Source organism: Panthera pardus, unplaced genomic scaffold (assembly GCF_024362965.1).
Source record: "Panthera pardus isolate Hobbes unplaced genomic scaffold, ASM2436296v1 HiC_scaffold_6, whole genome shotgun sequence".
Taxonomy (NCBI): domain Eukaryota; kingdom Metazoa; phylum Chordata; class Mammalia; order Carnivora; family Felidae; genus Panthera; species Panthera pardus.
In genome coordinates, this window is record NW_026526991.1 from 2941351 (window position 1) to 2964763 (window position 23413).

The 23413-nt window shown below is 40.1% G+C and overlaps 1 protein-coding gene and 1 long non-coding RNA gene across 3 annotated transcripts in view; one reads left to right on the plus strand and one right to left on the minus strand.

Moving 5' to 3' along the window:
• Positions 1 to 23413, plus strand: part of EP300 (E1A binding protein p300) — an 83840-nt gene that overhangs the window by 42650 nt on the left and 17777 nt on the right. Inside the window, exons 9-20 of the mRNA XM_053895690.1 lie at positions 316 to 433; positions 1308 to 1482; positions 9192 to 9269; positions 10717 to 10826; positions 13110 to 13247; positions 14015 to 14452; positions 15689 to 15868; positions 16086 to 16230; positions 18063 to 18181; positions 19571 to 19810; positions 20660 to 20748; positions 22748 to 22828. Coding sequence (XP_053751665.1) covers positions 316 to 433; positions 1308 to 1482; positions 9192 to 9269; positions 10717 to 10826; positions 13110 to 13247; positions 14015 to 14452; positions 15689 to 15868; positions 16086 to 16230; positions 18063 to 18181; positions 19571 to 19810; positions 20660 to 20748; positions 22748 to 22828 — 1911 coding nt within the window. The remainder of the gene's footprint in view (positions 1 to 315; positions 434 to 1307; positions 1483 to 9191; positions 9270 to 10716; positions 10827 to 13109; positions 13248 to 14014; positions 14453 to 15688; positions 15869 to 16085; positions 16231 to 18062; positions 18182 to 19570; positions 19811 to 20659; positions 20749 to 22747; positions 22829 to 23413) is intronic.
• The window catches only part of LOC128775059 (uncharacterized), a 75989-nt gene continuing 72646 nt past the window's right edge, over positions 20071 to 23413 (minus strand). For both annotated transcript variants that reach the window (XR_008419665.1, XR_008419664.1), the window contains one exon: positions 20071 to 20224. This is a non-coding gene — a long non-coding RNA (uncharacterized LOC128775059). The remainder of the gene's footprint in view (positions 20225 to 23413) is intronic.

Sequence of the window (23413 nt, forward strand, 5' to 3'; positions counted from 1 at the left end):
ACTTCCTTTATGCAAATAGCAGAGTATAATTTTTTTGCTCCTATGTTAGCGTGACAGGAACCAGAGGGGGTTATTATGGTGTCATTTTTTAATGTTCTGATTGGGGAGACCCTTTGTTTACCACAGAGACCATTTCATTTGGTCTGTATCATTTAATATTTGAGCACATCCACCATTTTTTGTTTTACATAATGTGTACATTGCACAGAAATGAGAAAGTACTAACCAGGAAAAAGTTTATAAGGTACTGGACGTTTCCATGATGAGAATGAAAAGTTGACATGATATAATAGTGGTAGAATTTTCTGTTCCCAGAGTTCAAGCCATATTTCCTACTCCGGATCCTGCTGCTTTAAAAGACAGACGGATGGAAAACTTGGTTGCGTATGCCCGGAAAGTGGAAGGAGACATGTACGAATCTGCAAATAATCGGGTATCTATTTTTCTACATAAAGTCAGAAATAGACCTATCCTAGTTGTTTGTTTCTTTTCGTAACATGTACAAACAATACCGTACTTTAGAGGATACCCTTCAGCTGTCCTTAGTCTCACTGCACAGTCAAGATAACAAAGCAATTTTCTTCAGGCGTATGTCATCAAGAATCTTACGTTTTTCCTCTTAATAATCCAGTGTACTCGTGTGGCACTTTATCTGGGTTGTCCTTCTGTCAACTTCAAAAGTGGTTGAACTGTTACCAGCTCTGTGCTATTTTCACTAGAATAATGGTGAATCAGCTGCTTGGTATGTTCATCTCAAGTAGTATTCCATTTTCTCTATATCAGTTGAACATTCTTCTCTAAGTTGGCACTTTTCCAAAATGTAGCATATTCTTTGCATGTGCCGTAAATTGCCAGCATATATTTCATTAACCTACTTTGAGAGGTCATGCTTTACTATGTAGCTTCATAACAAAGCTGCTTTTCACATGATGATTCCAAACATGAACTCACATCTGGGATGATCTAAGAAAGTAGATTTTTATGGTGGTTATATCAGAGGAGAGGCGAGGGTGGGGAGGATGGGTGAAATAGATGTTGCGGACTAAGGTATGCACTTGTGATGAACACCAGGTGACATATGAAGTTTTGGATCACTACATTGTACACTTGAAACTAATATAACATTGTATATTAACTAACTGGAATCAAAATAAAAACTTTTAAAAGGGGAATAGATTTTTTCCCTCTTTGGGTTTCTCCTGTATCTGTAAATGAAGCTAATATCCGTTCTTTGTTCATTTTTTCTGTTACCTAATAGTAATTCCTCTTTTTTCCTTATCTGTGTTTTGTTTTCAAAATTCAAAAAGGCCGAATACTACCACCTGCTAGCTGAGAAAATCTATAAGATCCAGAAAGAACTAGAAGAAAAACGAAGGACTAGACTACAGAAACAAAACATGCTACCAAGTGCTGCAGGCATGGTACCAGTTTCTATGAATCCAGGGCCTAATATGGGGCAGCCACAACCAGGAATGACTTCCAGTAAGTGCTTTTCATTATAGCTGTTTTGGGGAAGAAAATGGTAATAAAATGTTTTCTAGCCAAAGTCACTAATTTGCATTAGCTTGTATAACTTTTCTAGAGTTTTTGAATGATCCTTTTTTGCCTTTGCAAAGAAAATAATTCAACCCTTCATAAGAGCAGTAATTAAACAGTATGTTTAAGATTTCTGGTCATAGTGCTTAACGTGTTTTGATCGTCTGGCATCATTTTTAGAAGCCCAAGATACTCTTCTCTCTGAGTGAACACCTAGAAAATGGTAGCCTACAGGCTTATATGGACTTATATTTGGTAGGCAGCCAGTGCTGAACAGGTTCAGAGGCCTGACCAGCTTTCATACATCCTAAACAAATGATCAACACTGTGTTCCTTAACATTGTCACGCTTTCTTCTTGATACAATGTTTGAAGGCTAAGAACTGTTTTTCAAAAGCATTTAATTTTTGTTAATATTTGAGAGACAGAGCATCAACAGGGCAGGGGCAGAGGGAAAGGGAGACACAGAGTCCACAGCAGGCTCCAAGCTCTGAGCTGTAAGCACAGAGCCTGATGCGGGGCTCAAACTCATGACCCGCAAGATCATGACCTGAGCTGAAGTCAGATGCTTAACCGACTGAGCCACCCGGGTGCCGCCCCTAGAAGCATTTAAAAATTCATCTTGAGGGACGCCTGGGTGGCTCAGTCGGTTGAGTGTCCGACTTCAGCTCGGGTCATGATCTCGCAGTTTGTGGGTTCGAGCCCCTTGTCAGGCTCTGTGCTGACAGCTCAGAGCCTGGAGCCTGCTTTAGATTCTGTGTCTCCCTCTCTCTCTCTCTCACTGCCCCTCCCCTGCTCATGCTCTGTCTCTCAAAAATGAATAAACATTAAAAAATAAATAAATAAATAAATAATAAAAATTCATCTTGACAGTTTTAGTATTCTGGTATAGCAGCCTTCTCAACCTAGTGAATTAACCAGATAGCCAAGATGATTATGCATTGCCTTATTCACTGACTGATGACAAGGTTTCAAGCAGTGACATAAGGAGTTAGGTACACAGTGATGAGGAAGAACACAGGCTATATTAAATGATGTGAGAAAGGCTATGATAGCAGAAATTCTGTGTATCTTGAGTCAGGGAAAGCCGATTACCTGTAGATAGTGCCAGCTGAGTGAATAGGTACCAACTCATATGCCAGGATTTTTGGTGGGCTCAAAATTCATCTCCCTCAGGCCTCAAAGTAGTAAAATGGAGAACTGCTGGTTGCCACTTGCCTTTAGCAGCTCCGTTTGTTAACTGCAGTGTTCTCATTGGGCCACGGTGGGAGAAGAATTGAGAAGAGGAACAGCATTTTTGGCAGAGAAAGAGTGTACAAGGAGGCCCACTGACAAAGGAAAAGCAGCTGTGTTTTGAGTAGGTAGGAGAGCAGATGTTCAAAAACAAGAAAGTCAAGACTGGATTCAGTGCTGATGGTCTAAACCAGGACAGCACCTAAGGTATAGAGACAGGTGGGCAAACCTGAGACACTTGGGTGCAGTAGCGCTTTCTGGAGTTCGTTTTCTGGTAGTTTTTGTCTGGAGAAATTGGAGCCAAGTTGAACGTCTACAGATACTAAATTGTAGTCTCGTGGGGGTGGAAGCAGTGTGGTAGGGGTGAAGGCAGGAACCAGTGCTAATGGCACTGAATAGCCCTAAGGATATGTTGACCTTTAGCTTATACTAAATCTGGCCTTGTGTAGAATGAGATCCCCACCCTATCCCATATGCAAATTGTAGAAGAATGAGAAGTTTGAAATTTTAAGCTAAAAATTGAAAGTAGTACACAGAATGTATAGAAGAAAATATAAAATAAAACAAGAAACATCTTTAGATACTGCCTAGAAGTTTTGAGGGAAAAAAAATGACAACAGAAGATACCATTAGTGTAATTAATAGACAAACCAAGGAAAGTATTTTCAGTGTTAAAGGTATAATTTCCTTAGTATATGACTTGGGGGGAAAGATGAAAAATGGGGAAAGGAAAGAACAAGTAAAATCATTATGACCTTTTGGCATCTCTAAAGGTTAGAGTGGGTGTTAATGACTGTATGGTAACATGGTTCTGGAATATGCTGTTGGTAAGAATTTAAATGTTTTTTTTTCATTACCTTAAATCCAGTTGTTACATTTTTAGAAATACAAAGTAATGTACAGTTGCGTAGAAATATTCACAGTAACGTAATTTATACTATTGAAACATCCGACAGGATGTTTAGAAACATCCTAAAAGTGCCTCCAGTATTGCACTGCTAAAGTAACCATACACTATACACTAGAATATTTTGAGGCTTCTCCAGAGCATCCCCTTTTTACCCAGGCAGTTGAAAGATTGAACAGATTTAACCAACCATCTGGAACCCTCCACTTAAAGGTGAAGGGCAAGGTGTGGCTGCCAGAGAAACCCCTCTAAAGTAATACCACCTACCCTCTTGAGCACATAGCACACACACACCCTGAGGGGATCCCTCCCTATACAGAGATAAAGGAATTCCTCCTGTGGTCAGGTAGATAATTACAACTGCAAGGGAGAGTTATTACAGAAAAAAATTTTCAAAAGAAAAAATTACTACACACAGACATAAAAAGACAGCAGGGGATGGAAAAGGAAATGGGAGAGTTGACTGAGTTTAAAACCAGATTAGCAATAACAAAACACAGAAGATAAGAAAAAATGGCTTAAAAAGATACTAAATATGAGGTGCCTGGCTAGCTCAGTTGGTGCAGCATGTGACTGTTGATCTCAGGGTCATGAGTTTAAGTCCCCACATTGGGTCTTAGATCTTAAATTAAGAAGAAAAAAATCAGGGGCACCTGGGTGGCTCAGTCAGTTAAGTGTCTGAGTTCAGCTCAAGTGATGATCTCACAGTTCATGAGATCAAGCCCCATATCGGGCTCCACGCAGACAGTTCAGAGCCTGAAGCCTGCTTCAGATTCTGTGTCTCCCTCTCTCTTTCTGCCCTCACCTCTTCGTACTCTGTCTGCCTCTCAGAAATAAACATTTTTTTTTTTTAAGTCAGTAGAGAGATGATAGATATATAGAAAAAAATTTGAGAGATTCAGAAACCCAATGTTAGGTACTATTATCCCCATTTTACCAGTAAGAAACTAAGGCATAGAAAGGTTGCCTAACTTGCTATGGTCACACAGTTAGTGAATGGCAGAATCAGGAGTCAAACCTCCCCCCCCCCCCCGGCATTTTGTCTTCCCAGTCTGCTGTAAATCGTTAAGATATGTTAAATAAAGAAAATTGTAATTAAAAAGTAATAGAAGAAAGTTTTCTTGAAAGAAAAGACAATTGCCCAACCAAACCTAGCTCATCACTGTCTTAAAGTAGATGATGAAACATCCAGAAAATAAAATCAAACTATAAAGAAAAGGAATGATTAATTTGATTAGGTTAAAAAGCCCAAAATGCACCATAAGGAAGAAACTAGTTTAATAAGGTAAACATATTTGCACCCCCATGTTCATTGCAGCATTATTTACAATAGCCAAGATATATCCATCAATCAAGAAAATGTGTGCTCAGGCGCACACACACACACACACACACACACACACACACACCCCCAGAGTACTATTCAGTCATAAAAAAGAAGGAAGTCTTGCCATTTGTGACATGGATGGAATTTTTTTTTTTTTAACTTTTTTTTTAACGTTTATTTATTTTTGAGACAGAGAGAGACAGAGCATGAACGGGGAAGGGTCAGAGAGAGGGAGACACAAAATCTGAAACAGGCTCCAGGCTCTGAGCTGTCGGCACAGAGCCCGACGCGGGGCTTGAACTCACGGACCGCGAGATCATGACCTGAGCCGAAGTCGGCCGCTTAACCGACTGAGCTACCCAGGCGCCCCAACATGGATGGAATTTGAGAGCATTATGCTAAGTGAAATCAGTCAAGAAGACATAGCATATGATTTCCCTAGAATTTGGAATCTTAAAAAAAATGAGCTTCTAGATAACAGTTTGGTGGTTGCCAGAGGCAGGTGGAGGGAGGGATGGCAGCGGTATGGGGTGGCTGAAATGTGTAAAAGAGATCAAAAGGTTCAAACTTGCAGTTATAAATAACTCCTGAGGATGTGTAATATACAACTTGGTGACTGTAGTTAATAATACCGTAGGGGCACCTGGGTGGCTCAGTCGGTTAAACGTCAGGTCATGATGTTGTGGTTCATGGGCTCAAACCCCACAGCGGGCTCTGCTGACAGCTCAGAGCCTGGTGCCTGCTTTGGATTTTGTGTGTCTCTCTCGCTTGCTCCTCCCGCACTTGTGCTCAGTCTCTCAAAAGTAAACATTAAAAAAAAATTTTTTAATGTTTTTAATAAAAAAATAATACTGTATTGGGCATTTGAAACTTGATAAAAGTATATCTTAAAAGTTCTCATCACAAGAAAAAAAAACTTGACAAAGACGTACTGTGGTCATCTTTTGTAACATAAATATCAAATCATGTACGCTTGAAACTAATGGAATGTAATACCAATTATATCACAGTTTTCATACTCATTTAATGTGATATACTGAGTATGATTTATTTCTATCTCATTTATATATTTGCATGAGAAAATGATTACGGGTAAGAGGAAGGAATATAGAAGACTTGAACTTTCCAATTTTTATATTTCTGTAAAGTTTGTTTTGTTTGTAAAGGGCATGCATTATATAATCAAAGGGTGGCTATGGTAGGTATTTGTATTGGCCTGGAAAGATGTTTATAATAAGTGAATATAAGCAATATACATTATATGTAATGTGAAAATGATGAACCTAATTATTAGTGAGGTTGAATAAGTAGCTGACTTCTCAATTTTTTTTTTTTTTTTTTTTTTTTTTTTTTTTTTTTTTTTTTTTTTTTTTTTTGCAAACCTAAAAACTTTGAGAGTTGACAAGTATGTATATTATCTGTGTGGTTGGATGGGAGGAGGGGTTGTTTTTTGTTTTTTGAGAGAGCACATGCACCAGCGGGGTGTGTGTGTGTGTGTGTGTGTGTGTGTGTGTGTGTGTGTGGAGAGAGAGAGAAAATCCCAGGCAGGCCCCACACTCATCCCAGAGCCCAGTGTGTGACTTGATCTCATGAACCATGAGATCATGACCTGAGCCAAAATCAAGAGTTAGATGCTTAACTGAGACAACCAGGTGCCCCAATGCTAATTTGTTAATATTGGTTGCTTGGTGGGGGGTAGGGGGTGGTGATAGGCTTACTTGGATATATTTAGTGTTGTGTGTTATAAGGAATTTGTTCAATCTAGGTGTGTATTTTGCCTTGAGGCATTTATCTAGATGTGAATGATAAACATTTTAATTAATGGTTTTATGTGTATATGTATATATACATATTTTTTATCTAAATAAAAATTGTCATCAAAATGTTCTTCAAATGTTCATATGTTCCTTATGATAAAATTTTTTAAGAGTTTTTTTATTTTTAACATCTATTTATTATTGAGAAACAGACATAGAGCATGAGCAGGGGAGGGATAGAGAGAGGGGGAGACACAGAATCCGAAGCAGGCTCCAGGCTCTGAGCTGTCAGCACAGAGCCCGACACAGGGCTCGAACTCATGAACTGTGAGATCATGACTTGAGCTGAAGTCAGTCGCCCAACTGACCGAGCCACCCAGGTGCCCCCCTTATGATAAAATTTAAGAGCTGCCTCCTGGGCCCACAGTAGGTTTCATTGCACATTTATACCATGCAGTCAGTAAAAACCATCATGTGCATTATAGTTGTAAATGAAAGTGAGCCAGCTGTAGGCAGTAGAATTAGGTTTTTGTTTTTTCATCTGAATATTTTCATGTATTTGAAAAGATTTTGCATAGGGGTGCCTGGGTGGTTCAGTTAAGTGTCCTACTCTGGATTTCAGCTCAGGTCATGATCTCACCGTTCATATGTTCAAGCCCCACATCAGGCTCCACGCTGACCATGCGGAACCTGGTTGGGATTCTGTCTCCCTCTGTCTCTACTCTCCACCACCCCCCCCCCCACCCCCCCTCCTTGCAATAAATAAACTTAAAAAAAAAAAAACAAACCACACTTAAAAATACATAGATTCCTGGTTTCTTTAGAGATGGAAGGATCTAGCATATTTGGCCCTGTCTTCCCCACAGCGGCACCACAGCCTCTCACTAGAGTAATGGCTGCTTGTCATCATAGTTGTGCTTTTCCCACTTCATCTCAGTTGCTCCCTTTTCCCTGTTTCAGATGCCTGGTCTTTCCCACTGACTGGTACTGACTGCCTGGTCTCTGCTGGCATTTAGCTTGCAACACTTATCTGTGTTATTGACAGGGAAAAAAGTTCCTTGTATATTAGGTGAAAATTTTGCTTTTATGTAAAGTGTAGATGAATATACATGTGGAAAATTAAAACTATACAGGTTTATCTCTATTCTCTAATTTTTATATAGTGAACATAGGGTATATATGTAATTTTTAGAAATCTTGCACAATTGTGGATAAAAGAGTATATGAATAAATGTTCAGAATTCTCTCCAGTATTCAATTTGACTGTATTATAGTTTTATTAGGAGCAATATTAGTGGCAAATCTTGATGGATTTAGTTAACTTGAATTGCACTAACCCACTTAGTTGTGTGATCATTTCTGTTACTAGTTAGTATAGCACACTGTAGGCTTCTCTTTAGAGCGTAGTCGTCACAAGTGTGTCTGAGATTTGAGTGCAGTAGCACTTTGGGTCAGGAGGTGTCCAAGGCAGAGTTGGGTCACTACAAGCATCCTGTCTTTTCCCACGGTGCTATAGAAATATTATTTGATCTACACGATGATGTGGAGAAAAGTTGGAAGGTCTGTGCTAGAAGATGTGCAAATAATCCATGAAAACACTAGAAGTTACATACAGTTGACCCTTAAACAACCAAGGGGTTAGGGGCTCCAACCCCTGCACAGTTTAAAATCCACATAAAACTTTTGACTCCCAAAAAAATCTGTTGACCAGAAGCCTCAGGGATAACAAACAGATAACACATATTTTGCCTGTTAAGTATGTTAAATACTGTGTTCCTATAGAAAAATAAGCTGCAGGAAAGAATCATAAGAAATACACATTTGCCAAAAAAGTCCACATGTAAGTGGACTTGCAGAGTTCAAATGTTGGTCAAGGGTCAACCGTGTTTACATATTGATGTCTTTTTTAATTCTTTCTACTTTTGTATTTAAGAGGTGTGCACAATATGTAGAGCAATAGAGTACCTGAATTATTTAAAGTCAGTGTTCACAGTGGGTTTGTGCGCATAAAAACACCTATTATTGGGGTATACAATCAAATCTGGTCACTGAACAAAATCTGTAGCTGTCTGTTGAAGACATTCTCCTGCATAACAACCAAAAACAGCTTAATTCAAACAGTTTAGTCAAATAGTAGCATATTAAATGCTATAATAGCCTTTCTCTTTTCTTCAAAGTTAAGAATTTACATTATTTTCTTGTCAGCACTGAAAGAAAGCATAGGATATACTGTAATTATTTGGAGGCTTTTCTTATATTCCAGAACTAACAGTTTTCTTCAGGTTCTTGTCTAAATTCATAGCTTTATTCTTTGGAGATTCAGGCTGAATTTTTCAAGATACTACTAAAGATATTTTGTGTTTTGTTTTTTTTTAAACAAAAGTGCCGCTTGCCAAAGATGATTTTCTAACCATTTCTCTATTCTACCCTAGATGGCCCTCTGCCTGACCCATCTATGATCCGTGGCAGTGTGCCAAACCAGATGATGCCTCGGATAACTCCACAGCCTGGTAAGTTATGAAATAAATCCATATATTTATTTAACCATGGCTTTTTTTTTTTTTCAGAGTAAGCTCCACGTCCAGCATCCAACATGGGGCTTGAATTCATAACTCTGAGATCGAGAGTCCCATGCTCTACCAACTGAGCCAGCCAAGTGCCCCTCACCATAGCTTTTTTATTTTCAAAGTTTATTTGTTTTGAGGGAGAGAATCACAAGCAGGCTCCACACTGTCATCGTGGAACCCAATGTGGAGCTCGACCCCACAGACTGTGAGATCGTGACCTGAGCCAAAATCAAGAGTCAGATGCTCAACTGACTGAGCCACCAAGGTGCCCAACCATGGCTTTTTAAAACAGTCTCTGGTGTACTATAAAATTATTCTTGGGGCGCCTGGGTGGTTCAGTTGGTTAATCATCTGACTTCGGCTCAGGTCATGATCTCGCAGTGTGTGAGTTCAAGCCCTGTGTCAGGCTCTGTGCTGACAGCTCAGAGCCTGGAGTCTGCTTCGGATTCTGTCTCCCTCTCTCTCTTCTCCTCCCCCGTTTGCACTCTGTATCTCTCTCAAAAATAAAGATTAAAAAAAATTTTTTTTTAAATACTATTCTTGTCACCTTAATTCCTGCCTCAGCCCAGCAGCGTGTATCCTACTTGAGAAATCAGAACATATTTTGGATTTGGAGCCCAAGGAGAAAGGAAGGGTGTGGAACACAGTTTGGCTGGCAGGTGGCAAAGACATGAAATGGTTGAGCATCCATTTAAAAACAACCAGTCCAAGGGCGCCTGGGTGGCTTAGTGGGTTAAGCGTCCAACTTCAGCTCAGGTCATGATCTCACGGTTTGTGAGTTTGAGGCCCGCATCAAGCTTGTGCTGACAGCTCAAAGCCTGGAGCCTGCTTCAGATTCTGTGTCTCCCTCTCTCTCTGCCCCTCCCATGCTCATGCACTGTCTCTCTCTAACTCTCAATAATAAATAAATGCTAAAATTTTTTTTTTTTTTTTTTTTTTTAAAAACAACTGGTCCAGGCACCTAGGTGGCTCAGTCGGTTAGGTGTCTGACTTTGGCTCAGGTCATGACCTAATGGTCTGTGGGTTCGAGCTCTGTGTTGGATTGTGTGCTGACAGCTTGGAGCCTGGAGCCTGCTTCAGATTCTGTGTCTCCCTCTCTCTGCCTCTGCCTAGCTTTTGTGCTCTCTGTGTCAATAGTAAATGCATAAACTTAAAAAAAATTATTAAAAATAAAAACAACCAGTCAAGATGGATTTTATTCTAAATTGTAAAATTTTATTCAGAGACCTTATGTTAAGTAACAGTGTGGCTGTAAATGGAACCAATTCATTCACAGTTGAAAACCGGTTCCTTTATTTGTCCTGATAAAATGTCACAGAATCAGAATTCTGTCTTTAGTTCTCCAATTCCATGAAGGCATTCAGATCTAATATTTTGTACTTACTCACAGGTATGAATCAATTTGGCCAGATGAGTATGCCCCAGCCCCCAATTGGACCCCGGCAAACCTCTCCTCTTCAGCACCATGGACAGTTAGCTCAGCCTGGAACTCTCAACCCAGTAAGTTTGACATCTTTGGGTAATTATCTTGGCCTTTAACATTTAAAAATCCTTTTTATCTGTTTGTACTTTGTAAACAATGCTTATAGTTGCTTAAATAGCTAATTATAAGTGAGTACTTTAATCTAGATTTTTATCTCTAATTCTATTGTATTTGGCCTTTATTATACACTTAATAAATGATTATTTATATATGTGTTTTGGAGTTGAGGGTAGTTATTTTTTTAAAGTGGAGTAGGAAAAAACTAAACCATATACCATAATTAGGCAGGCAGTAAATACTAAAATCCCTAATTTTTATCTATCTCTTTTACCTATAAATTGTTTTTAGAAATGTATCCTAAAGAAATCATCACTAAGATACCAAAAGGATATCATTTGGAGAAAATTCATGTTAAGGATCTTGTATACTCTGTTTTGGGGGGAAAAAAAAAGTGGCATCCTGAATGTGCAGTAGGGGATTCACAATGGTTAAATTATGGTACATTCATAAATTGTAATGCTCTACAAGCAATAATTTCAGAACTTACATGTTGGCATAAAAGCTGTTTACAGCCTTAAATGAAAAACCAAGTTTCTAAAGTGTATGTATTATAGGATCCAATATAGTTAACTCTCTTGATTATAATCTGTGTAAAATAAACACTTAAAAAAATTTTGTTTCCAAGTACTATTCATAGTCCTAGTACTAGAAAACTCATAAGAGCATCCAGTCACCTTTCCCTGGAGTCTCATTGTTTAGTAGTCTGCACACTTTGATAGTCCTCTCTCTTTTATAATGCTCATCAAACATACAGCCTACCCAGGTAGGAAACTGTCTTTTGCAAGAACGATGGAGGAACAATTGCTTGGTTCTAGACACTGGAGAAGAGGGACTCTGAGCATCTCACTGCTCCTTATGCAGTCCACCTTTCCATGTTAACCCCAATCCTAGCCCTTTGAGAATTAGCTAGCGCCTCTAATCCTCGAGCCATTTTGGAGTTGTCTAGCATGTCTTGGTGCCATACTGCCATCATTATAAGATAAATATCTTATTGTTGTGCCAATGCTGTATACAAAAGCTGTGGCTGAACTTGGTAGCATTGATGGTCCACAAATACTTGAGGATTGTTACCTTTTTTTTTTTTTTTAAATGTTTGGTGAAGTTTTTGGCCTTTGGTATTTCATAATTTCTCTATTAAAGGCCTGTATTTGTGGGGGGGGGGTGGATTTTAGACATGAAATGTAACAGTCCTCAAGATAAAGCACATTTCCACTGGAGAGTACCCTCATGCCTCCTTCTACTTAATTCCTATCCCCTTTAGACAATGGATACCATGATTTCTGTAACGTGGATTAGCTTTACTTGTTTCTTAACTTCATATAAATGGGATCATTCAGATGTACTGTATTGTGTCTGACCTTTTTGGCACAACATGATGGTTTTGATGTTCACCTACACTGTTGTTTATATCAATAATTCATTTAAAAAAATTTTTTTTAACATTTATTTTTGAGAGAAAGTGCGTGAGTGGGAGAGGGGCAGAGAGAGAGAGGGAGACACAAAATCCAAAGCAGGCCCCAGGTTCTGAGCGGTCAACACAGAGCCTGATGTGGGGCTCACACTCATAAGCCATGAGATCATGACCTGAGCCGATGTTGGACGCTTAACCAACTGAGCCATCCAGGCCACCCAGTAATCCCATTTTTTATTGCTGAGTAGTATTCCATTTTGTGAGTGTGCCACAATTTGTTTATTCTTTGCTATTGATGGACATTTCGAATATTTCCAGTTGTTGACCATTATGAATAAAGCTACTATAAACATGTTTTCACCAAAAATAAAAAGAAAGAGATGTAACAGTCCTCAAGTGTTTGTGGACCATGAATGCTACCAAGTTCAGCCACAGCTTTTGTAAGATTTTAATTGTACCGATTATGGAGTCTTATAATTTGTGATGTTACAATATCATGACATGAGCAAAGACCTCGTGAAGTTGTAGTTCATGATCACTTAACAAACAATATGCAAAAGCAGTTACTTCTGTACCTTGTCAGGTGCATTTGTGTATTGGGAGAATCGGTTTGTGTGTAACCTCCTGTAATTGCTTTAGAGTAGGCCTTGGTCAGCTTTGAGGGTGTTCTCCACTATCTTTGCATGAGAGTCCAATGTTGCACACTTTCTTCCTTTCCTACCCCACCTTCCCCTCAGCAGAACCAGAGTAGTTGGGGATTCTGGCTGTAGTAGAATAACCACAATGAAGCAATTTGGTGCTCTGTGTTCATTCTTTCCCCCCTCTGCAGCCAATGGGCTATGGGCCTCGCATGCAGCAGCCTTCCAGCCAGAGCCAGTTCCTTCCCCAGACTCAGTTCTCAACACAGGGAATGAATGTAACGAATATGCCTTTGGCTCCGTCTGGCGGTCAGGCACCGGTGTCTCAAGTATGTCCCACGGATGGGTTTTTTTTACTTGTTTTTGTGATCCTTGAAACTTCTCTTGATCTGGCAACAAATAATGGGTCAAAATAGATGGTTTTTTTTGTAAAGTTTTTAATAAGAACAATTATGGACATATGGTATTCTGAACATGAGTTTACCATGACATAACAATGCTACTAATTGTTACAAACAAAATAGATTAAATTGATAGTTGTAACCATTTGTTAAAGTAGGGAACACTTTTTAAAATGAATTCTGAACATGAGATTACCATGACATAGCAATGCTACTAATTGTTACAAACAAAATAGGTTAAACTGATAGTTGTAACCATTTGTTAAAGTAGCGAACACTTTTTAAAATGAATTCTGAACATGAGATTACTATGACATAGCAATGCTACTAATTGTTACAAACAAAATAGATTAAGTTGATAGTTGTAACCATTTGTTAAAGTAGCATACACTTTTTAAAATGAAATCTTAGAATTTTAATGCAAAAGAACTGTGACTGAAGAGAGCAGAGCCAGGCAGAAAATACTGTGGACTCAACTGTCCCGTGCCCCTACAGTGGCTGTGGCCATTCTAGTGGGTTTTTTTGAAGCCTACTTAATTAAATACTACATTGGTTGGATTATCTGAAGACATGCCCCCAGTAACAAGATTTTTGACATATTTTGAAGTGGAAGCATATTGCATATAGGCTGCCTATGTAATTACTTCTTGCATTGTGTTCTGAGTTGTCATCTTGTTCTGTTTCTCATTTAACAGGCACAGATGTCCAGTTCTTCCTGCCCTGTGAATTCTCCTATAATGCCTCCAGGGTCTCAAGGGAGCCACATTCACTGTCCCCCTCTCCCTCAATCAGCTCTGCATCAGAATTCACCCTCTCCAGTACCTAGTCGCACCCCCACGCCTCACCACACTCCCCCAAGCATAGGGGCTCAGCAGCCACCAGCAACAGCAATTCCAGCCCCTGTTCCTACACCTCCAGCCATGCCGCCTGGGCCACAGACCCAAGCTCTCCATCCACCTCCAAGGCAGACACCTACACCGCCACCAACGCAACTCCCTCCCCAAGTTCAACCTTCACTTCCTGCTGCCCCTTCCGCCGACCAGCCGCAGCAGCAGCCTCTCTCACAGCAGAGTACAGCAGCATCTGTTCCCACCCCAACGGCACCGCTGCTGCCTCCGCAGCCTGCAACTCCAGTAAGCAGAGACACGTGTTTTGGCAGAATCCTTCTAGCTGTACCCTAGTGTTAGATTATTTATGTGCGGTTTGTATTCTGTATTGTGCCGTCTCCCCAGTTAGACCAGAATCTCTCTGTAGTTAGGGACTTTCTTTTCCTTCCTGTTCTTGCCATTGTAGTACCTAGCATGGAGGGAGCTCAAAGGTTTTGTTTAGGTCCGATGTTGACTGTGGTGTATTTTGTCTCATACTCCAAGGCTTACAGGCATGTAAGTGGGGTGGCAAGCAGAAAGAATCCATAGTATTTTTAGTACACCACGTAAATTTTACATATTTTAAAGAATCTTTTTTCAGACAGTCTGACCTGTAATATTTGAGAGCAAACGAACAAAACCATGGATCTATGAATGTCTGTGGTCCGAGCCAAGGTTAGAAAATCATGACCTAAAATGAGAAAAGTATGGGTCTGAAACAGTCTGTAACTTTCTTGTGAGAGGCTCATTATGTATGTAGCAGAAATGCAAGTTCACATCTATAGTTACATCGTTACCAATTCTCTGTGTCAGGGCATAGAACTTTCTACTTGTTAACTGATACTTAATATTTTAGTTTCTGTCCTGTTAGTAAACCAAGAAGTCCCATGAGTCACAGCTACTTCGTAAAACACCATAAGTAAGCAACTGGTTCATCCCAGCCTCTGATAGGTGAGGAACGGCAGAGTGCACAAAGGGAGCTTTTGATTCAGGTAGTTCCTGAAAATACTAACTACCCGGTATGAGGTTTCTTATTGGAAGACTTAGGATAAAGAAATTACCAGTTATCCCGTTAAAACGTGGTGAGTGTGGGAGTTCATTTTATTCTACCTCTGTACATTTGCAGCTTTTCCCGCTGATAAGTTGAAAACAAAACAAAATAGCCAGTCATGCTTCTTTTCTTTCCACTTCTTTGTAAACGTGAGCTCTTCGGAGGCAGTCAGCTCTACGACCCCATCCCTCCCGCACTGCCACAGAATGACAGCCAGTGCGGGCTCTCTTAGTACAGCAGCCAGTCGGCCTTTGCGAGTCCTCAGTCTCTTGTTCTTAAGCACAGTTTACTTCAAGGGAGTGAAATAGGCCGAGTACACGAAAGCACCATAAACGAACAGAATGATACTAGCCTCAAAATAGGTGGTTAATCATACCATCCTGACACGGAGCTTGAATTCTGGTTGTGTACGTGGCAGACTTTTGTGTTTTTCCCCCCTCTTTTCTGTCCAGCTTTCCCAGCCAGCTGTAAGCATTGAAGGGCAGGTATCAAACCCTCCATCTACTAGCAGCACAGAAGTGAATTCTCAGACCGTTCCCGAGAAGCAGCCTTCACAGGAAGTGAGAATGGAGGCTAAGATGGAAGTGGACCAACCAGAACCGGCAGATGCGCAGCCGGAGGACATCCCAGAGGTGAGGGCAGGGCAGTGGCCGCTGTTACTCGGGTAGCACCTCTGTCTAGGGACCCCACGAAACCTGTTACAGGAAAGTACTCTGGTAACTGGGTCTCATTTCATGATTTCCACACGAGAAAGGCATTTGTCCACAGGAGAGAGTAAATAAGATGGTGATCTTACTGCTTCCTGGTGACAAGTCTCTGGAATAATAAAAATTTCACCTTGTCTTTCAGACTAAAGCAGAAGACTGTAAAATGGAACCTACAGAAACAGAGGAGAGAGGCACGGAGTTAAAAACTGAAACAAAAGAAGAGGAAGACCAGCCGAGTACTTCGGCTACCCAGTCATCTCCAGCCCCGGGACAGTCAAAGAAGAAGAGTAGGTCTCTTAGGCTCTCTTGGTCCTGGAGGCAGGGGAAAAAACACAAACTTTGAATAGATGGGGTCGGGTTCTTGGTCTCAGAAATTGACTTTGATGTGATTTCATTAAGCTTGGAGCCCTTTTGGCCTGGTCTCTGTGTTATTACTGGTGTTGGAGAAGACTTTGTCTTTCCTGTGGTAGGTATATTTGCTTCCTGCGGTCACTGGGTCAGTCACACCCTTCCTTTCTCCAGGGTTGGGTGTTTAACAACCTCTCAAAATTGTCTTTTCTTCAGAGGAAGAAATTGTTACGTACCCTTGACTAAAACGCAAGAAATAGTAGCAGCGATAATAAATAGTACTACGTATTGTCAGCCTACTGTATGCGCCAGGTACCATGCCACACACCTGTACTCTCCCATCTACTAACTTTACAACAACTCTGGGCAGTTACTGAAAACCTGAGGCTGTGCAAGGTTAAGTAGCTTGCCCCAGCTCACTCAGCTGGTTAAGTGAACCCAGGCAGACCAATTTCATTCTGCTCCCAGCCAGCTCCTAAATATTAATGAGTCAAACCGAGCAAGCAGCTCAGCTTAGTACAGAGTGTTAGACTCTGTTTAATTCCCACAGAAATTGATTTACCAACTTTGGGACTAGGACTTCTTAGGGCTCTAGTGACACCCTCTATGGCACAGGTAGGGCTTCTTTCAAGGGAGGAATCTGCTGGCTCCTAAAGATGCTGTATATAAAGGTGTTCCATTAATACAATGCAACTTAAAATGTTGGGGTTAAAAATTTACTTGGATTTAAATAAGGTTTATATAATCAAGGTGTATTTTAAGGTAGGCTGCAAGGAACCCAATCTCACTGTTAGGAATCTGTCTTTAAAACGGCTAATTTCACAAGTTTGTTCAACTTTGTTCTTTTGAGCACAACCAGATATGAGAAACAAAGAATCCTCTCCCATCTGTTTAATTTTTTTCATGGCTGCCCCACTATGAAGTGAAAAATATCTAAAGTACTAACAAATAAGCTATCTTGAAGATAAAATTATTTTGTAAACAGAAGAAATAACAAGGCCTCTGCTCAGAGTGTTTTAAAGCTCAAACCTGGACCCTTAAGAGTAGCTTCTTAAATAATAGCTTAAATTAATTCCATTTGGGACACACCAGCAAATCTTTCCTGACTTTAGAAACATACCCAAGTACACTGGAAAGAAATTTGATCAGTTGAGTCTGTTGTTTGGGCAATAATAATTTAGTTCTCTCTTTGTTTAGACTTGAACCTACCATTTGTCATTAAGGTAATAAATATATGTATTCCTCCTAAGCTCTAAAACATCAAGCAGTTTAATGAGGGACTCTTCCCACCAGGGGTTCTGATTCCTTTAGTGGTGAGACAGTATCAGGTCTTCTGACTTGTTATATACTCTTCTCATGAGTGAGGACCTCTTTCTGTCCTTCTTTGACAGCACACTCCCCTCTCCCCTGCCATCACTAATATATTTTGGAATTTTTTTTGACCAGTGTCTTCATAAATTTCTGGAATGCTTAGGATGCTGTTTCTACTTGGTCAAGACTATTTTAACTGAATTTCTGATTAAAAAGTAGCTGAGCTGTTTAGGGTATTTAAAGCTGACTAGACATGGTGTCTACCTGACACCATTCAAAGGCGCTACCTGATGTGGACCAAAAATTAGAAATAGGAAGTGTGCTGTAAGTGGTATTTCCGTGGAGACGGTATAGGCAGTTTTGTGTTTTGTGGCTCTTGAGATTTGTTTTAATAGCTTCAGCTTGAGCGTTTTCTTTTTCTTTTACTTAATTGATAACTAATTTCAATTGTGCTCTTAAGTTTTTAAGCCAGAAGAGTTACGACAGGCACTGATGCCAACATTGGAGGCACTTTACCGACAGGATCCAGAATCCCTTCCCTTTCGTCAACCTGTGGACCCTCAACTTCTAGGAATCCCTGTAAGTATGTGGTGGTATTTTTTTTTCTTTTTTCTTTTTTTTTTTTTTTTTTTTTTTAGTGTTCATGCAGGTGAGTTGAGGGAGGAGCAGAGGGAAAGTGGGGGAGAGAATCTTGAGCGGGCTCCATGCCCAGCATGGACCCCAGTGCTGTGCCATGCTCGATCCCCTGACTGAGATCGTGACCTGAACCGAAATCAAGACTCAGACGCTTAACCAACTGAGCTACCCAGGTGCCCCTGTGGTGGTACTTTTGATTTTTTTTTTTTTTTAATTTGTTAACAGCTTTATTCAGGTATAATTCACATATTATTCAAGACACTCAAACTGTACAATTCATTGATTTTTGTGTATTGACAGAATTGTGCAGCCATCACCACGGTCAACTTGGGATCATTTTCATCACCCCAAAAAAGAATCCCTGTGTCCATGAGCCCTCATGCCCATTTCCTCCCCCATCCAACCACTAGTCTACTTCTGTCTCTATGGATTTGTTTATTCTGGATGTTTCATTAAATGGAATTATATAGTATGTGTTTCTTTGTGACTGACTTCTTTCAGGGTTCATTCATAATGTAGCATGAACCAGCACTTGATTCCTTTTTATGGCTCAGCATTGTACGGCGATACCACATTTTTGTTACCCATTCATTAGTTGATGGACATTTTAGTTGTTTACACTTTTGGGCTATTGAGGATAGTGCTGCTGTGAATGAACATTCATGTATAAAATTTTTGTGTGGTATATGTTTTTGTTTCTTTGGGGTATATACCTAGGGTCGTGATTACTGGGTCATAGGCTTATTTATTTTTATCACCTGAGTAGCAGTAGCTCTGGTAGAAAAGCTGGACCAAATTAACTTCCTCTGTTTTTAAAATTGCCTTTGCACACCAGACCGCTGGCACACTTCATTTGAGGCTTGTCGGTGGTATTGGATAAGGCAGTGGAGTGCTTACAGGGGCAAAATTCATTAGGAACTTCTTTTTTCCTATATTTTTGAGGCCTTAGATCACTGAAGTTCACTGGGCTTAGTTTTCTCAAGAGTCGGCCCCTTTTAATACTAAAATGTTAAGGCTGTTTTACCTCTTGGTGTTTCAATGGATCACACATACACTGTGGTAAAGTATCTGGAGTTGTTTTAGTAGATCATCAGCCTGCTGTCTGAAAAGTTTATGTAGTGACTCTTGTTATTTCTGCCCTCTGAGTTGCTTCATATCTCTGTAGCCTAATAATTTAAAGAAGTGATAGGTATCAACTTAATTCCTTGGACATATAGTCAGGACAGCGACTTAACTTTTCTGGAAAATCAATGATTACAGGAAGACACACCATCTACCTTAAATATACTGAGACTTTGGGGTAATGTTGCTTGGTGTCACTTACCCTTCTAGGATTACTTTGATATTGTGAAAAGCCCCATGGATCTTTCCACCATCAAGAGGAAGTTAGACACTGGACAGTATCAGGAGCCCTGGCAGTATGTGGATGACATTTGGCTTATGTTCAACAATGCCTGGTTGTATAATCGGAAAACATCACGGGTGTACAAATACTGCTCCAAGCTGTCTGAGGTCTTTGAACAAGAAATTGACCCAGTAATGCAAAGCCTTGGATATTGTTGTGGCAGAAAGGTAAGAAATTTTTGCATGGTAAGAATTATTGAAAACTTGACTAATAGAATCCTGAATCATCAGATTGTAAACTCATAATAGGGCTTTGGATCTTACTTATCTATGGGTGCACAGTGCCTGGCACGTACTGTTGTTTTCTTGCACACCAGTTCACATGTAGCTCCTCTTGTCCCATTGAGTTTTTTTGCTAAGTGGCTGAAGGATATGACTGCTAAGCCTACCTCAGAGTGGTGCCATAATACTGTACCGTAGTCTCTCCTTACCTGTGGTTTCACTTCCCACCATCTCAGTCAACCATGGTCCAGAAGCAGAGATTCATCTTCTGACGTATTGTCAAAAGGTCAATATCGTTTATGCTACATCACAGTGCCTCCATCGTTCATGTCCCTTCATCTCATCACCTAGGCATTAGATCTTCTGTCATCACAAGAAGGGTGGGTACAGTGCAGTAAGATATTGAGAGAGGCCACAATCACGTAACTTTTATTACAGTATGCTATTGTAATTGTTCTATTTTATTACTAGTTATTAATCTCTTACTGTGCCAAGTTTGTAAGTTAACTCTGTCATAGTTACGTACGTATAGGGAAAACCACAGTATGCATAGGGTTTGGTGCGGTCCACAATCTTAGGCATCTACTAATGGTCTCTGCCTGTGGATCAGTGGGACTGCTATAGTATAGTCAACTAGAATGGTTGTGGTTCTGTGTATTGCCTTGGAAACTGAAATAGCTCGTTACATAAATGAGAACTAAGAATTCACTGACTTTTGTTTCTGATTTGCCAGTGTAAATATTCTAGCTTGTCTTGCAGGTGTGTGTACTATTTAACAAATGGTTTCTGTTGCAGTTGGAGTTCTCTCCACAGACACTCTGTTGCTATGGCAAACAGTTATGCACAATCCCTCGTGATGCCACTTACTACAGTTACCAGAACAGGTAAGCTCAACTATGTGTGGACCATGGTCCGTGTATCCGTGTGTCCAGGGACTGCATGCGGATGGACCAGCACACATACATTCGTGGTCATGTGTACCTTGCTTGAAAACAGCTGTACAGCACAAGTTCTGATCCTAGCATTCTGCCTTTTTTGCAGAATTAGTGTAGTTTTCTAGCAGGAAGTAGCCTTCTGTCAGTTATCTGGCCCCTTATTTTTTATAAGGCAGGAACTCTAAGCCTTGGGAGGTTAAGCAGCTCACAGAGTTGGTGCCATAGATGGGATTACATCCTGGCCCCCGCTTCTCTTTCCCATTTCTGTTCACAGCTTACCACAGCCTGAGGCAAACTGAGAAAATTTGTGAACGAATTAGTGTTTTCTTGTCCATGAAACTGCTGCTATCGCCTTTCCCAAAAACTATCCACAAACTTTTAACCAAAAGTTTGTTAGCCAGCTGTATCATTTGGGATATGTTTCATTTTTGTGTGCAGCCTCTCCATAAATTGTTCTTCTCAGAGCATTTGAAAACAGGATTCAGAGTTTCTGCTTTGCCCGGGTTAACCATATAAAAAGGAGTACCTCCAAAAATAGGTCTGCACCAGACTTACTTAAAAAGACTTGCATATGACAGTGGATGGTAGAGTTGTAATAAATTAGGTGCCCCTGCTTTATCTTCTCCTGCCCAAACAATGGCTGTAATCCCAGAGATGGCATTCAGTAATCTATTTTAACTAAGATCTGTCTCCTAGATTCATTAATTAGCCTACAATATAACATGCACAGAATGTTTACTGGGGGCTCTGAAACGGTAATAACAAAGCTGGGCAGTTAATATCTTTTAATAAAACCAAGCTCATGGTGGTGGTTTTTGCTGAACTTGTGTGCTACAGATGCATTTCCAGCTTTGAAAAAGTCGCTTGAACTTTTTGTTTTGATGACCAAAAGGTGCACTCTCCTAATGGTTTGTTGTAATCATTAGAATCCATAGTTTTTCATTCTTAATACCTGGGAAAAACCCTCAAGTTGTTAAAAGCACTTGCATTTTAAAAAAACAAGTTAACAACCGGCATGAAGTTCTTCTCATGCTGCAGTCTTGACATTTATACCAGTTTGGAGTTTTTAACATGAATCTACAGTGTTCGTAATCTTTGTATCCAGAACATGTCATCATGTGCCTGCACACACCACTGCCTTTCTTTCTTGCCTTTTAAACTATGTCAGTTGATGGCTACGATCCATATTTAAGCACTTGTGCAGATTTTTCATTGAAAAATAGAGAATTTTTTAAACTTATATGCCTTCCTTGGGAAGCAAAAAGAAATTTTGTGGGTTTTTTTTCAACCCAGGGTTGGTTTTAGGTAATTGCTTCCTGATCTTGTATTCGTAGTGAATTTTTTGTTATTTATTTTGCTGTTATTGGAAATGGGGAGAAGTGTGTGATTGCTATGTTTCAGTAATAGATTAGCAATTCTTCTCTCTCCAGTATGTTTATCCTTCCCCTTTTTGATTATTTGCATCAAATAGCATTAATTACTAAAATGAAAGAATGTAGGTCTGTGTAAGTGATACTTTTTTGTTTTATTTGCTGTAATCATTTGCTGCTTGTGATCCCATTTGAGATATTTAATGCTAATCTGTGCTTTGCCTTGGCTTTCTGCTTTGTGTTGTCTTGTCTTGCTTTTATGTTTTTTGTTGTCCTGCAATCCCTCATTTCTTCGTTTGTTTTGTGTTTTTTTTTTCTCCCTCATGCTTGTCGTTGTCTGCACTTGGCTTTGATTGCAAAAAAAAAAACCAAAAACAAAAACAAAAAAACAAAAACAAAAAAACCCAAACTGTGGGGCCCATAAATCTGCATCATTGAATGTCCTTGTCGCCGTTGATGACCTGCTCTCTGCTCCCGTCCCCCTCCTTGGCCTGCTGTGATTGGTGGCTTCGTTGCTTGGCTTGGGCTGTGTTGTGTGAACGGAACAGTTCACCCCAGTATGGCCTTCTTGCCGACAGGTATCATTTCTGTGAGAAGTGTTTCAATGAAATCCAAGGGGAGAGCGTTTCTTTGGGGGATGACCCTTCCCAGCCTCAAACGTAAGTAACTGCATTATTTTGGAAAGTGCTGTCTTGGTGTGTTGTCAAGTGCTGATGCTAAAGCTTTTTTAAGTGGTCTTGAGTTACACGGCCCGTGTAGTAGCCGTTAGCCAGTTTGCTATTTAAATACAAATTAATGAAAAGGAAATAAAACATTATACTCACGTTGCAAGTGCTAAACAGACATTTGTGGTTAGTGGCTGCCATGTTGGTCAGCACAGATAGAGAACATTTCCGTCACAGCAGAAAGTTCTGTCAACCCTAATCTAGGAAATATATCAACACTGGATGGTCATTTGGATCTTTTTTTTTTTTTTTTTTTAATTTTTTTTTTTTTCAACTTTTTTTTTTTATTTATTTTTGGGACAGAGAGAGACAGAGCATGAACGGGGGAGGGGCAGAGAGAGAGAGGGAGACACAGAATCGGAAACAGGTTCCAGGCTCCGAGCCATCAACCCAGAGCCTGATGCGGGGCTCGAACTCACGGACCGCGAGATCGTGACCTGGCTGAAGTCGGACGCTTAACCGACTGCGCCACCCAGGCGCCCCTCGTCTCTCTTTATAAGGAAACAATGAGCTTTTCGC